A 14,623-nucleotide genomic window follows, 5' to 3' on the forward strand; every position below is an offset into this window, starting at 1 on the left:
TATGGCGTGTGTCATGAATTACAGCTGCTTCAAAAGCACAGAGAGGGCTGCTCGCCGTCCCTGAAGATACCTCATTACACAAAAGGGAAGGAAGGGGGAAATCTTTATTAAGCTCGCCTCTCATCGACAAGCAGCTTGTTTCTCTTGCATTTTGTCAATGTGTTTGTGTGTGTGTGGGATTGGGTGGGGGGGCTCGTCCTCCAGGCAGTTAGAGTCTCCTACATTCAATTTCACTGCTGGCCAGTTAGCAAGGCGATTACAGGAAGATTACTATGTACATTTATGAAATATTCAAATGGCAGCAAGTTCTACTGAGCATTAATAATGTCAAACAAAGGCTGAAATGAAGGAGCAGGAAGGCAGAAAGAGGAAATTCAACCTGAAACCGAGTTTATTCACTCACATCATTTTGTGTCAGTTTGTCTGTTTTTTTGAAGCCGTTTGAGCTCAAGTTTCCCCAGAAATTAGAATCCAAGGAAGGAAAATTGAACAAAAAAAGTGATAATAGCTAAAAGAGCAAGTCTGATAATCTTTTCAGCTATTTTAAAGTGTTTCCAGTGTTTTATTTAATTATGATTATGCTGTTTTGAGCCAAAAACCAAAATCTGGTCATAGTTGTGGGCGGGACTGTTGGCGCGGAGCCCCTCTCTACATCACAAATACAATCTTCTTCCAGGGGACCAATCAGGAGCCACATCGATTGTGCACTTCCATCAAATGAAGGCGACTCCAGAACAAGACGTTACAGACGCTGAGACGGAGGCATCATCGACTGTTTGTGAGAACCGGATCTTACTTCCAACTCCAACAAAATGAAGCCAATTCAGGCGCCATTTTTTTTCACCGTACGTTTGATTGACAGATTTTGTGTAGCCTGCTCTCAAGTGGTAGGGGCGTGGCCTTCTAACAAGCTGACTCCCAACTCGGCGAGAGTGGTTGCCATAGAAATGATAACTCGAACAGATTCAGACCAACCACGTATGGTGACATCCATATTGCAAAAACAATGGCGACGGAATTGACTTCATTTAGTTGGAGCGGAAAGTAAGCTTTTGTCTATGGGTGATGTCACACTCACTCATAAACAGTCAATACTATTATCGAGGCCTCTGATTGGTCAGTTTGTAAATTGAATAACTTGCACTACAGAAAAAATTAGGATCATCAAGAACATGTTAAAAAAACGGTATTGGTGAAAAAATGGTTTTTCTGAAAATTGGAATGATTGTAGTAATAATCGCTTAATTTCTTTATAGAGATCTTTAAATCAATTTTGGCTTCTTGGAGTCAGCGGGTTTGGACTTCCTGTTTGGAAAGCGAGGGGGGAGGGCTCACTCAGTCAATGAGAGGAGTAAACAAAAAGACAAAGAGGGAAAAACAAAGATTTTCTTTGCAGCCTTTTATAGGATCCTGCAATTTGTCTTGATGAAAAGAGAGCAGAAGATGTTTTTTTTCCCCCCCCCAAACGCTACACAGATGAATATGCATCAACATCCGCCGAGGGCCCAATGACAATAAATATACACAAGCAAGCGCTTCTGTGAAGCGTCTGTGGAGATTTTCTGGGGCTCTGAAGGCCCAGCGGAGGAACTTCTTCACCAGTTTGCGTGCCAGCAACTCCAGCTTAATCAGCCTGATGGATGGAAGTCCGGAGCCATCGACGCGCATAAAGGAGTCCGCATGGAGGAGCGGATTGACGCCCGTTTTGCCACGGCTGGTGGAAGTGCCCTCCTCCTTTAAAAGGTCTTGTCACAGAGCGGCAGACGCACGGACGGGGTGGAGAGGAGGGAAGCTAAAGGAAAGCTGGGGGGGGGGGGGCTGCCTCCACCTCCGTCTGCATATGTGTACATTACACAGAGGCAAGGAGCTTTTTTTTCTTCCATGCTGCCTTCTGGGTTTAATTAGCAGCGAGTTACAGACACAGACGTTCGACTTGGAGACGGAGTTTGCCATTTGAACGTGGAGGCTGCCTCGCTGCCAGTAATAAGGAGAGCAGGCTGGTGACAGAGAGAGCAGGAGTTAAGTGCATGTGTGTTTGGATGGGGGGGGTGGTGGCAGGCCTATGTTTATGTACAGAGACCCTGTAGTTCATTAAGGTGGGTGGACGTTGATTTAAAATGTGGATATAAGGCAAAAAGGGCAAACTGGGAGGGAAAATATGTATTAGGGGGATTTTTTTTCTTTTCTTTCATTGGGAACATTTCAAACTTCATTCGCAGAGGAAATAAAGTTCATTTCCCAGTGCAGACTTCTTTCAGCGACCACTTCAGGCCTAGAAATGCAGATTAGCGTTAAATTACACTGGGATTATCCTGCCAGGCTGTGTTTTCAGTGCAACAAAACAACAGACGCCTGAATGTGACACTGCAGAGGAGCCCCAGATATACCAGATGCGCCACGAGTAACCTCCACCCAACTGCTGCCATACGAACTGTCATCCAAATCTGACATCCGCTTTATGTAACCCGTGTAAACTGTAACCGGCGCCACGCTCACGCCTGTGTGTCAGCGTGTGTGTGTGTGTGTTGCAGCTTGCTGGCATCTACAGAAACATGAAAGGCCTCCCTATGACACCTACAATCATTGCTCCAAGGCACGCCACCGAGCAGCCATCTTTGTTCTCATGACGAGCCTGACTTCTTTGTTGGCGTCTGTTTTCAAGAACCGGCTGGGTTACAGTAAGCGTGTGTGTGTGTGTGTGCGCTCCGAGACGCCACGCTGCAGCAGACAATGTTCCCGTAAACGAGTAAAATGTTCTGACAAAACTGCCTGTCAACCTGCGCACTTTCAAGTTTGGAATTCTCCCATCTGTCTCTGCGGCTGCTATCAGCTCGTCTCCCGACTTTCTTTTTCTGCACGGGGGGTTACCGGTTTGTGGGATTGAGGGGGGGGGGCGCATCTTCAACCTTTACCCGGACAACCATCTGAGCCAGCGGTCACCAACCTTTTTCAGGCCATAGACCAGCTTCATGTCAGACAATGTTTTCATGGACTGGATTTCAGTATAAAAAAAATATATAGAATGAATGTGCCTTAACAAATAAGGTTGTAAAAGTATGATTAAGGAAATAAAGTGCTGTATTTTCAACTTTGCTGAATGTAGCTTCTCCAGTACTTTTATACGGTTCAGGAGCCTGAATAGTACTTCAAAAAATGAAGGGGGAAAAAATAAAACACTAATTCTTTCCAGAAACAATGAAGTGTGATGATGAGGTGACAGGGGGAAGGAAAGATGCTTTGATGTGGCTAAGACGCTTTATTTAGGTGACGGTCTGCAGCTCCGCAGAAGTAAACTTCACTGCTCATCGCCACGACGCTGGACACATCACTCTGATCCATCAGGTCGCCAAACTAGAACCTATTGCTGTGAGGTTCTGCAGAACTTTAACCCACTTTGCCGATAGCCTTTTGGCTGAGGCTCCGTGCATGAGCCGCTGAGCAGCTGCAGTGCTTCACTCGTTCTTATCTGAGCCTCTAAAAAGCACAGCGAGCCGCGTTTTTATATGATACCGGCAGCAACGTGGCACAGAGTTTCAGTTCCGAACCCATCTTAAGTAAAAACTAAGTAGTTCACGTCTCATAATACCAAGTGACCGACAGACTAGACGTGCGTCAACAATGAGTCGGATGTAGTTGACAGAAACCAGTAGTTTTTCAAAATAAAACTTACTTTAGAATCCGATTGTAAATAAAACTGCAATAGCAACGGTCGTGGTTTTTTTCCCCCCACGTATGCGGCTACAGACATACCAGGCATTTGACACTCATTCCAGAACGCACTAAACAGCGTTTAGCATGCGGTATTCATGCTGGACAAGCAGGGCGGGCCATCTCCTTTTATTACTGCTGCTTCGTAGTGCATGCACCTACGATTGGTAGACGTTTGGTGTGAAATGTCTTTTTCTTGACTTGGTGTCATTGAATTCCAGCCAGACACAAATTGCAATGAATAATTTCTCCTCCATGATCAATTTCCAAACAGTTGACGCTTCCGTGAATTAAAAGGGACCCCATCCATACGTCACGACCAAATCAGAGTCCCTGATTGGTTAAAGTTAACTTGCCAGCATGTTCCAACGTTTTGTACGTACAGCCCAAATACTATCGTAGAAACACGCAAGCCGAAGCCTAAAATGTGCATAAATGCATGTTTACATAGACTTTTGATCTGATTTGAACGCCTGTTGCTGAGAGCGGTGTGAACGTAGCTGTCTGGGAGTTGGGGACCACTGATTTAAGCCGGCGGCCCCGCTTCCAGTTTTTCTGTGTGAACAGAACGTTTGGGACGAACGGGAACAAACTGATGCCTGCTTTAAGAGAATGTTCTGAGGTGATGGGACACAGTATCAGAAAACCTACTAATCCACTACCAGCTTGCTGCATCACACGTCTGCTCTGCAAGATCAACCGCTCCGCTGGGACTGGAGGACATGCAGTCCAGCAAACAAGCTGCGGCGGATTGTCCTTTTTTTTTTTCTTTTCTATTTTTACAGGCAATGCCTACAGATGCGTTCGGTGGCTTTGAATCCTCGAGGAACAAGCAAACACTTGTCAGGCTGTGCGTTCACGTTCCCGGCGTTTAATCCACTGCCGTCACGTCTGGCCTCTTGCCCGTGCTCCACATGCCTCTGCAGCGTGTGAAAGTGAGCCGGGCTCCGTCTTTCAAAGACTAGTAAACAGCCTGTTTATCGCCGGTCCTTTTCAATCCATTCACACTCGTTTTAGTTCCTGCAGGACTCGCTAACCTAAATCCTACAGCCCCCCCACCCCCACCCCCCCCCCCATGGGTGGACTCATTTCTGCGATTGGTTTTATTACAGAATTCCCTTCGTTTAGTCGAAAATAAGTCCGAACAATGTCCCCGATTTGAGGAGTTTGTGTGGATTTGCCGTTTGCAGCCCACAAAAAACACTCACCAGATCGTTATTTCACAGTTAATTACAAATCTAATTAGAATATTCAAATGAAAGCTTTTCCTTTTTCTTTCTTCTGTGTGAGAGCAGGGAGCCGGGGAAGGAGGGAGGGGAGGGGAGACTCTCTGTGAGTGGCAACGTGATAACCTGTAATCGGCAGTGCTGCAAACACCTTCTTCCTTTGATGTCCCCCCACTAACATCCTGGCAACAAAGCCGGCCAATTACAAATGAGCTAATTAACTAAATTGTTGATGGAGCATGAAGAGTTCATTTGCTCTGGCGCCTGCACCATGACAACAGTGAATGGGGGCTTTTGTTGTGGAGGTAAGAGTGCGGCCGTGCGAGGTGCCATTAACATTTTGACGCTTTCACACAAACCTATCGGGCCCCTCCAGCCGTGGAGAGACCGTTAGCCGCGGATCAGGGGTGGTTGAAGAGCGGAACCTCGCCAGCGAGACGTCCAAGAGGTCGGTGTGTAAAGGTGGGGGCCGCAAAGTTTGAGGTGTGGGGAGTAACAGAAGGGAACGACTAGTGCTTCAACCCAAAAAGAGACTTTTCTTTTGGAACAGGAAAGCAGGACTTTTCTCATCGGATATTTAGAGTCCAAATCCCATCAAAACACAAAAACATAAGAAAGATCACAACAACAATTGAAAAAAAAAAAAAAAAACAAGAAATCAAAATCATTACATTTTAGAAATCAAAACAAATCAAACCAAATTTTCAGGAACCAAATAAAAAAAAAAAAACCACAAAAGTTCTACCCAGAAATCAAAATGAAAAGACAGATGTTGCCATGCCAAATGTCTTCTGCAACTGATGGTTGACAAATACAACCATCAGTATTTGTCAACGTCACATTTCATTTTGATCTTTTAGTTTCTTTTGTTTGTTTTTTCCCCGCATCATTTCCTTTTCATTTTGTTTCTTTAATTTGATTTTCAAAATGCTTTTTTTTGGCGTGATCTTCATCATGTTTTTGCATTGAGCAAGGATTTGTTGATGGGATCTACACTTCAGGGCCACCGTATATTTTGGTTCTTACTTTAAAAACTGTCCAAAGTCGTCGCAGATGTTCTCACAGCCGGGCCACTTGCACACGCCGTGACCGTACAGGGGGTGGGTTCCTCCGTTCTCTTCGTGTAGGGAACTAGAAGAACACCCAAGACATAGAAAAAATAAAATAAATAAACGCAGGAAAACGTTGGAAGGATATCAATGAAGTACGAAAAATTGTGTTGAGTTAGCAAGTGTCAAAAACGACTTGACAAGAAACTTGTGAACAGACCAAACTGCTTTGACCGTTTAACACCGAAAAAGTCGCACACGCTCATTGACGTACTGCTACTCTTTGACTGTGAAGACACAAACGTGAATGAGATGATTCTGATGTGTAGAAAAGCAGCTTTGTGTCGTTAAGCAGCACCTTACAGTAGTGACTTAAGCTAAAACTTCATAATCATAACAAAAAAAATGGTCATAGGGGGACTTTATAACCTGCTGGAATGACGGTAATTGCGTAACCGGTTGGAGTCACGGTAGTTGAAAGAATGTCAACCTTAAAAAGAGGCTGATCTCAGATAACATCTCCAAGTGAAATCCAGAATGAGTGGAAGCCTTGTCTCCATCGCAGTCACCATCCCATCTTGTAAGGTCATTATCAGGAGTGTGTGTGTGTGTGAGTGTGGAGGTGTGTGTGGCGGGGGAGGGGGGGGGGGGGGGGGGGCTGGTGGACACTGGAGGCTTTCAAGTAAACATTAAAAATCCAGACAGCCATATAGTTTTCATCAGGCGATGAATACTCTGTGTAACTTATGTTCCTCGAGGAAGGGGGAAGCGGGGGTGTTGCTGGCGTTTCTCAAATGGCAGCCAAATAAGTTACGACCCCGAGCAGACAGCACGTCCTATTAAAGATGACAGTTTGACCTTTAGGCTTTGGCACTAGTGTGTGTGAGGCTGCGTCGTGTGAAGTGGGCGCCGGGTTTTCCCCACCGCATCGATCCGCGGCGTGTTAGTAAGCGGAGCTTCTGACAATACCACTTGTTCGATCATTACGAGACACCGCACGCCCCTTGGGACAAAAAAAAACAAAAACAACAACAACAAAAGTCTTGTTTCCCTCTTTTTTTGCTGTTTTTCTCTCTGCTGTCTTTTTTTTTTCCCTGACAGATATCTCTTTCAAGTCTCCTTTTAGTAGTACAGGAGAGATGGCATCTACTTTAAACCAATTACACAGCACTTCCACCTCCACTGTAAGCCGCTGCACATCCCCACCCCAAGTCTTTATTATAATATCGCCCAAGAAAAGCCTCTGAATAATGCATGGGGCAGATAGGCAGCTATGTGAACGGGGTTTTTTTTTTTCCTGCTGGTTGGTGCATCTATAAAAGACGCCATCACACGGATAAACATCCTGGAAACGCCACTCAAGGCATCATGTATTCTGTTTACATGACAAGCAGCAAGCAAGGTAATTTTCAAAAGAAAAAAAAAGAAAGAGAAGGCACTAAATACTTAATGTACAAGGGGGCTACCTTGTCTCGTCTGCCAAAGAGGCTTGTAAGTAAGTGCGCCGCCTGCCTGCATGGCTTCCTCTCCCTGCTTTTGATATGTGTGTGCAGGCTAAGTGTGTTCAGCTGCTCCCCAGGGAGAACAAAGCTGAGTTTTTTGCTTTTATTTTTACCAAGATACTAATAAACTATTGAATAAATAAGCAGCCCCCCACTATTCTTCTGTTTTCCCTGGAGTTCTACAATCAAACATGGCCCAACAACAAGGATTTGCTGTAACTTGATGTTTTTGTTTTACCTCTCCCTCTCGCGCTCTCTTCTGTGGTTGAGGGCGGGCGACTGTCCGTTGGTCAGGGAGTGGTGAGAGATGGGGGGCGACGCTTTGGCGGGGTTGGAGGAGGAGGTAGTTGAGGAGGTGTTGCTCGTGGTCAGGTCTAAACCGCCGCCGCCGCCGCCCACGCATGTGCCCGTGCCCGTCCCGCCGCTGCTGTGTTTGATGCCGTTTTCCTCCATGCTGTGACCCCCGCCGCCTGTCACGTCTTTCCACAACTGCTGGAGCTCTGCCGGACTCAAACCACCTGCCGCCATAGGGAGGGACGAGGAAAGCGGACGTCATCAGGAGTGGGGTTCAAAAGACGGGAGTCCTAACAATCCACAGGAGTCTTGGCCCATTGACCCTTAAACACCGGAGATGTCGCCGGCAACAGCAAAAGAACACACCCTCCTTGGACTAGCGTAACTCTTCGACCATTAACTTAAACGACATAATTCCAGCCGATTCTTCTGCGTAGAAGATCTGCTTCTCTCAGCTTCAGCATTAGCTGATTCACGTTGATTGTGTAAACACTTTACTACTGTAAAGCTGCCGTTCTCTGCGTCCGAATCGGCGTGTCCCTTCAGGGGTCGCCACAGCGAATCAGCTTTCACTGATTTGCACAGGAACAAGTTTCTTTACGCCGGATGCCCTTCCTGTGTTTTATCCGGGCTGGGGACCGGCACAGGGAGACCCAGACTCGGGCTACACGTGGCTAAATAGTTAGGCAGTATTATGGAGGGTCTTACCCAAGGACCCACACTGGATGAAACTCATTGCGCTCCCTGGGAATCAAACCCTGATTTCCCAAGTGCCAGTCCTACATACAGCCAAGGGAGCCAGCCGGTTTACCTTAATTGCTGTAACACTTTAGTGTAGCGTCTCAGCACAAGGCTGCTTTTATCCTCTTCAACATTTGTTAGTTTACGTTGAGGGCATAACACGTCACGACTGTAAAGTGTTGCATTTCATGGCAGGACGTTTTTTTCCCCGTTTCAGAATCAGCTGAAATGAAGTTAATGATGTAAACGGTTGAAGAGGTTCAAAGAGCATCGACACGAGCAAGACTACTGGTGTCACGGAGTTAAACATCTTTAAGTGACGACCGTTTCTCCACCTTAACCTAGCAGTTCTGTCCCCCCCCCCCCCCCCCGGAGGTCCCGTTTTCAGCTTTTCATTATTCAGGCAAACGTTTTTCTATCTTTGTCATTTTGGCGGCAAACAACTTTGGCTAAAAAGGAGAAAATTAAGCTGGAATTCTTCCCTTTCCCCCCCACCCAGTATTTCCTTTTATTCTCACTCCGGTTTTTAGTCAAAGCAGTAAACAACAACAACAATCAGTGAAGGGGGGGGGGGGGGGGGGATAGAAGCAAGGATGGAGAACAACAAACAAATATGGGCGAACAGAGAGAGAGAGGCAGACAATACCAGCCTTAATCAGACCAAGAAAGGCAGCAGCGGGAAGGGGGAGGGTCCTACCAAAACATTAATGTGGATCGTTAGGGCCAAATTGGAGGAGAAAGGAGCATACCAATGAGGGGAGGCAGAGACAGACACACTTAAAGATAACGCTAAAGGAACACAGGTGCATACAAATTAGATCCACAAACAAGACATGCTGAGTAGCGGAAAACGGGAGAACGGCGGCCAAACATGGAGGGAAACTGCTGAAAACCCCACAGGAAGTCTGACTCCTGTTTGCTGAACTACGCTCCACTTCCTCTGCTTACCTGGTGGGGGCAGGGTCTGTCCGGGCAGGGCGGCCTGGCCGGGGGTGGGCCCCGGCAGCGAGAGCAGGCCCTGCCGCTGCATGTTGAGCAGGTGCTGCTGCTGCTGGAGCTGCTGCATCTGCAGGAGCTGCTGCTGGAAGACGAGCTGCTGGGCGGCCAGCTGCTGCTGTTGCTGCTGCTGCTGCTGTTGCTATAGAGAGGAGGAGGAAGAGGAGGAGGAGGAGGAGGAGAGGAGCGCAGAGGAGAGGTGGGAGGGAAAATTACACAGGAATTAACAGCTGAGATGACGGAGAAGAAGGAGCTATGCAGTGGCGCTGGAGTGGATGCAGAGCCTGTGATCTGAGTTTTCTGTAGCACAGAGCAAAGAGAGGCCAGTCTCAAGTCCGTCTGGTTAATCGTCAGTAGCTGTGCATGATGTCTCTGCTAGAATTCTCCTTCCACGCCCTCGACCTTCAACAGTTATGTGTCTCGCCCTCACTGGTGGGTTGTGCTACTAGGGGACATGCAGAGGGATGCTACATTCACACCGGCCTCGGAATCAAGTTTTTAAGTTCCTTTTCGAGCTCTACGTTCAAAAACGCTCATCCAATGACCGTGCGCTGAAAGCTAAACCAGCTGAACATTGACCAATCAGGGACTCCGGTTTAGTATTGACGTATAGATAGTGTCAATCCTATGAAGTGGGTCATAAAAGAGAAATTGTTGATTGCCGTTTGTGTTTATATGACACCAAGTTTTTTATATATCGAAAAAGAGCTGGGAGAGGCAAAGCTTGGGGCAAGATTTGCACCGCTTCCACAATTCGCACCAAGCCTCTTCCAACCGTTCCAATGCGCTGTGAACAATAAATGGCAAAAAATATGCTCAAGAACTCAAGTTCAGTGCGTTTTTGAACGCACCACATCCCTGGTGTGTGCGTAGCATCAGACATTTCTGAGGAAACAAAAGCCCACCACTCCCTTTTAACTCCTTGTTTGGTCTCACCAACTATTTAGCAAAACCCAGAAATAATTAAAATTAAAAATAAAAGAAAATAAGCCCCCTCTGATCATCTTTGATTTACTGTAAAGTCATTCCAAGTGGTCTTTTAATCCAGATCTTCCTGTTTTAGTTTCTGCAGAGGGACAGCAGATCATTTGAAATTCCCCACTCAGTTGTGGGCGGGACTACTGGCATGGAGCAAGCCCACCCCCTCTTCCCGTCACCCATCTGTTCACACGTTCTCTTGATAGCGTACAAAGATCTACATGGGTCTCGTCGTCTACAGGTGGACGTGTAAGAACGGAGCGAAGCAGGGAGCTTGTGGCTTGAATAGGTTCTTTGTCAAATAGTCTTTTGTCATCTGCTCCCGATTCACAACAATTGGAATAAAGAAATATTCAGAAATGCAAATTTTAAGCTTAATGTTCTTTATATATGAGAAATATGTCACAAGAACATGTTTAAGTGGTTCTTCCAGTCTTTGGAAAAAGTTAGAGAGAGAATTTTAGGAACCCTGACAAGCTATTATGCTGAAGGTCTGGCAGCCTGATGCACCTGCAGATGTACAGAGAAGGGGGGGGCGGAGGGTGGGGGGCACTCACTGGAAAAAACAGGCTGCATAATGGAGTGATGGAGAGAGGCTGTTTGCCTCCACACAACCCTCCAACGCACCTCAAGAGAAATAAGGGGAGCAATTTTCTATTCCACGTTGGGCGGCCGGGGCCCCGAAAACCCATTCACAATCAAACAAAAACAAAAGCACCCGGAGGTCAGACCGGCGGCATGATGGGATGCTGGAGGAGGAAGAAGAGCAGCGCGGAGGAGGAGAGGAAACACAAATAAAAGGATTGTGTTTGTGGAGTCATTGGAGCAGTTTCTGCGGCGAGGACTAAACATTCTGCTTTCCTTTAGCAGCCAAGGGAAGAAAAAGTTGGAGAGCTGAGTCACTGTACGAGGTCTGCTTACCAAACCGCACAGGTCAGTGGCAATAAACCTCATCCCAGTTAATTAAAAACCGCATTTGAATGATTTTATCGTCACTTTACAAAAACGGTAATAGAAATAGTAAAATACAAACAAGCTGTCAAAAGAGGTCTTATGGAATTTGACGATTAGCAATCGTTGCGTTGATGCAAAAATGAAGAAAGGCTGAACAGGCGGATGAATGAGGGAAAAAATTGGCGATTTAGGAAGTCAGAAGTCATCCAATGAAACCTTAGTCACATGCACCCCATATGGGCGCTGCAGGTGTCTGGGTTGTCCACGTCCATGAAGGATCGTGGAGAGCGGCGCAGTCATCTTTCAGGGACCTCGTACGGCCACTTTAAGGGACGCCGCGCAAACGGAACGTCTGATTGTCGTGCGTGTGGTAGGTGTATCGTGAAGTATCTGCACGGTGTATCTAGGTTGCACGTTGGGCGAGTAAGTGCTCGTAGGATGCACACACGCTCGGATGATCTCATTTTTAACAAATCAGGCTGCACGCAGGGACTGCACTTATCTGTTGAACACAAAACTAACTGCAGGTTAAAATGCAGGGGAAGTTAAAAAAAAAAGAAATCTGCACGACACACCTGCATCCTACCTACTTCACCCCTGTGTGCTGTTAAAGTGTTTGTTAGGACCTGTCATCTGTAAAAAATCAAAAAACAAAAAAAAGTTCATGGTTTGCCCTATGAGCATCACAGTTTTGCCCGTTTTTTGCCTGCAGACACCCCTTATCAACCCTCTGAGGGGCAGTTGTGACTGGAGTTTCAGGCACAGACTGTTGTGTGTCTTTGTTGTGTCTGTCATGATGCTGCATACCTCTTTGACCTGTTTGCCAGGGTGCTGCTGCTGCTGGAGGAGCTGCAGGTGAAGCTGCTCCTGCTGTTTCTTATAAAACTCCTGCAGGTGTTGCTGGGAACACAAACACACACAAGCATACAGACGTTAGAAAAGACTGAGGGGAAAAACCCTAATCTGAGATGTAGATAAGGAATTAGAAATGTTGGAAAATTTGGAGGGATCTAAATTAAATCTTCCAATCCCCAAAAATCTTCCTACAGCCAAAGCGAGACAAAATAAAATACATGACATTCAAAGTCTTTGAAAAATGCAATTAAGTCAAAAAAAGTTTAAACACAAGTTGAAATAACCGATTTCCCATTTGTGAGTTCATGAATTCGATTCTCTTCTTTTAATCAGTTTTTAAAGTGTTCCCAGTTCTGCTTATGATTATGTCATTTTAAGTCCATTTCTGGGACATAGTTTCTGCAGAGCGGCAGTGGTAATTCAACTTGTGAGTTGGACCGTTGGAATGGAGCAAGCCCGCCTCCACTTTCCGTCATCCATCTGTGTCTCTTTGTGTGCACGCTGTCGTACACTCTCACACCCCCGAACCTAACGTTACCGGTGCAACAAAAATGGCGATCAACGTGGGAGCTGTCCAGCCGTTACAGCTTAGATCCAGATTCCAGCTCAGACGAGGAAAACTAAGACGTGCGTTGATCTATTTCTCTGCAAGTGGATGCATCAGAAGGGGGTGGAGCAAGAGCTTTGCGTATTTTCTATGTAACAAACTGCATTTGTTCATCTGCTCCTGGTTTTACAACGATTTGAATAAAGAAAATCTCAGAAATGCAATTTTAAGCCTAAATTTTTGTCCTCCCTCAATGGGGAAAATGTCACAAGAACGTGTTAAAAACCCCAAAATTCACCAGAGCGGGTCTTTAAGCTGCTTTTGCTGCAGCTGACGGTTGTTTGGAATTAGTGTTGCACACCACACATTACGTCTCTAATTGTTTGTGACATTTATATCTTTGCTGTATTACGCAGCTCCACTCAGACGGACTTTTACGAGAGCCGCAGTTATGCAGACAGCCATCCATCATATTAACTGTGGCTTTGACTGCCAGAGGGAAAAGGCTTCCTGTTAGGAAGGACGCAACAAACACAATCTACTCTGTCAGAGTTAGAATCACAACAAATAGTTGAAATGTCACTGTAAGTGTGCTTTTCCAGCTGTCAATTTTGACCTGAAAAGGAAGTCTGTGAAGTAGACTGCATGACCTACTTCTGGACAAAGGGATCCATTTCATTTAGAAGACAGCGATGCTAAAATGAGCTGTTTGCAGCTCTTCTTTCTATGGATTTTCACGGGAAAAAGCAAGGTTTGAGAGCGTTACCTGTTTATGTCCCGAATGACGGACATGAGGATGACTAAGTTTGACATCCTGGCTCGGTAATGAAATTACACAAACCAGAGACGTGGAGCCAAATGAAATACAAGTGCCTCGACTTCCTGGAAGACAGTTAAGCAGTGATGCGGTATTGTACTGAAGGCAAATCTCCAGCCGAAGCGCACTTAATGAAAAGAATCCCAATGACTGACATTCTTAATTAAACTCGTCGCTTTTCCTTAATCAAATGGAGGAATGAAAAACGCGGTTCAACTCTGACATGAGGCTCAGCCCGGTGTGTGCTTTCTCTCGAGCTGATTCCAAATATTACATCACCCATCAGGCAGCCCATGTGCGCCCCGCTCTCAGTCCCTGATGGATGCTTGTCAGGGACTTGAACCAGCAACACACCAGAGACAGTTAATTAGAGGTGACACGAACAAGCACATCAATTTCAGATTCCTCTTGGTAAGCGTGTCAAGGACACTGTGCTAAGTTGGCATGAGTGACTCCAGGCTGTGTTGCAGGGCCACAACAGTGACTCAGGCCTGTGAGGAGGGTAATGTGTGCTCCACGGCAACACACCTCACACTATGTCACGCAAAAACATTACAACACGACACGATGCGGTAATAAAACTTTGGATGTTATTGAGTTGAGCTTCTAAGGTTGGCATCCCCGCTGCTGCCACGCCGGGAGCATCCCTGCGAGCCCTCCCGGGTTTGTGTTTTCTGCTTTTCTTTAAACGGCCTTTGTACCTGCTGCAGCATCACAGCCTGCTGCTGCTGGAGCAGGGCTTGGAGCTGCTGGGGGGAGAGCACCTGCTGCTGGAGGATCTGCTGCATCTGTTGTGGCGTGATCACCTGGGGACTCATCATGGCCACGGACACAGGAACCTGGGCGGTGGAGAAGAAAACAATGGAATTAGCTTTAAAAAAAAAAAAAATTCGAAATAATAATGAGGCAGTGAAGAGTAGAGGGAGAAAAAAAGGTGAAATCAAGACGAGTCAACA

General features: G+C 46.3%; 1 protein-coding gene across 8 annotated transcripts in view; it reads right to left on the reverse strand.

Moving 5' to 3' along the window:
• foxp2 (forkhead box P2) overlaps positions 1-14,623 on the reverse strand; it is a 121,816-nt gene that overhangs the window by 25,857 nt on the left and 81,336 nt on the right. For all 8 annotated transcript variants that reach the window (XM_023952091.1, XM_023952090.1, XM_023952095.1 and 5 more), the window contains 5 exon segments: positions 14,369-14,506; positions 12,256-12,348; positions 9,469-9,658; positions 7,724-8,003; positions 5,961-6,065 (listed from right to left, as the gene is read on the reverse strand). In XM_023952091.1, coding sequence (XP_023807859.1) covers positions 5,961-6,065; positions 7,724-8,003; positions 9,469-9,658; positions 12,256-12,348; positions 14,369-14,506 — 806 coding nt within the window.

This window comes from Oryzias latipes, chromosome 23 (assembly GCF_002234675.1).
Source record: "Oryzias latipes chromosome 23, ASM223467v1".
Classification (NCBI taxonomy): Eukaryota; Metazoa; Chordata; class Actinopteri; order Beloniformes; family Adrianichthyidae; genus Oryzias; species Oryzias latipes.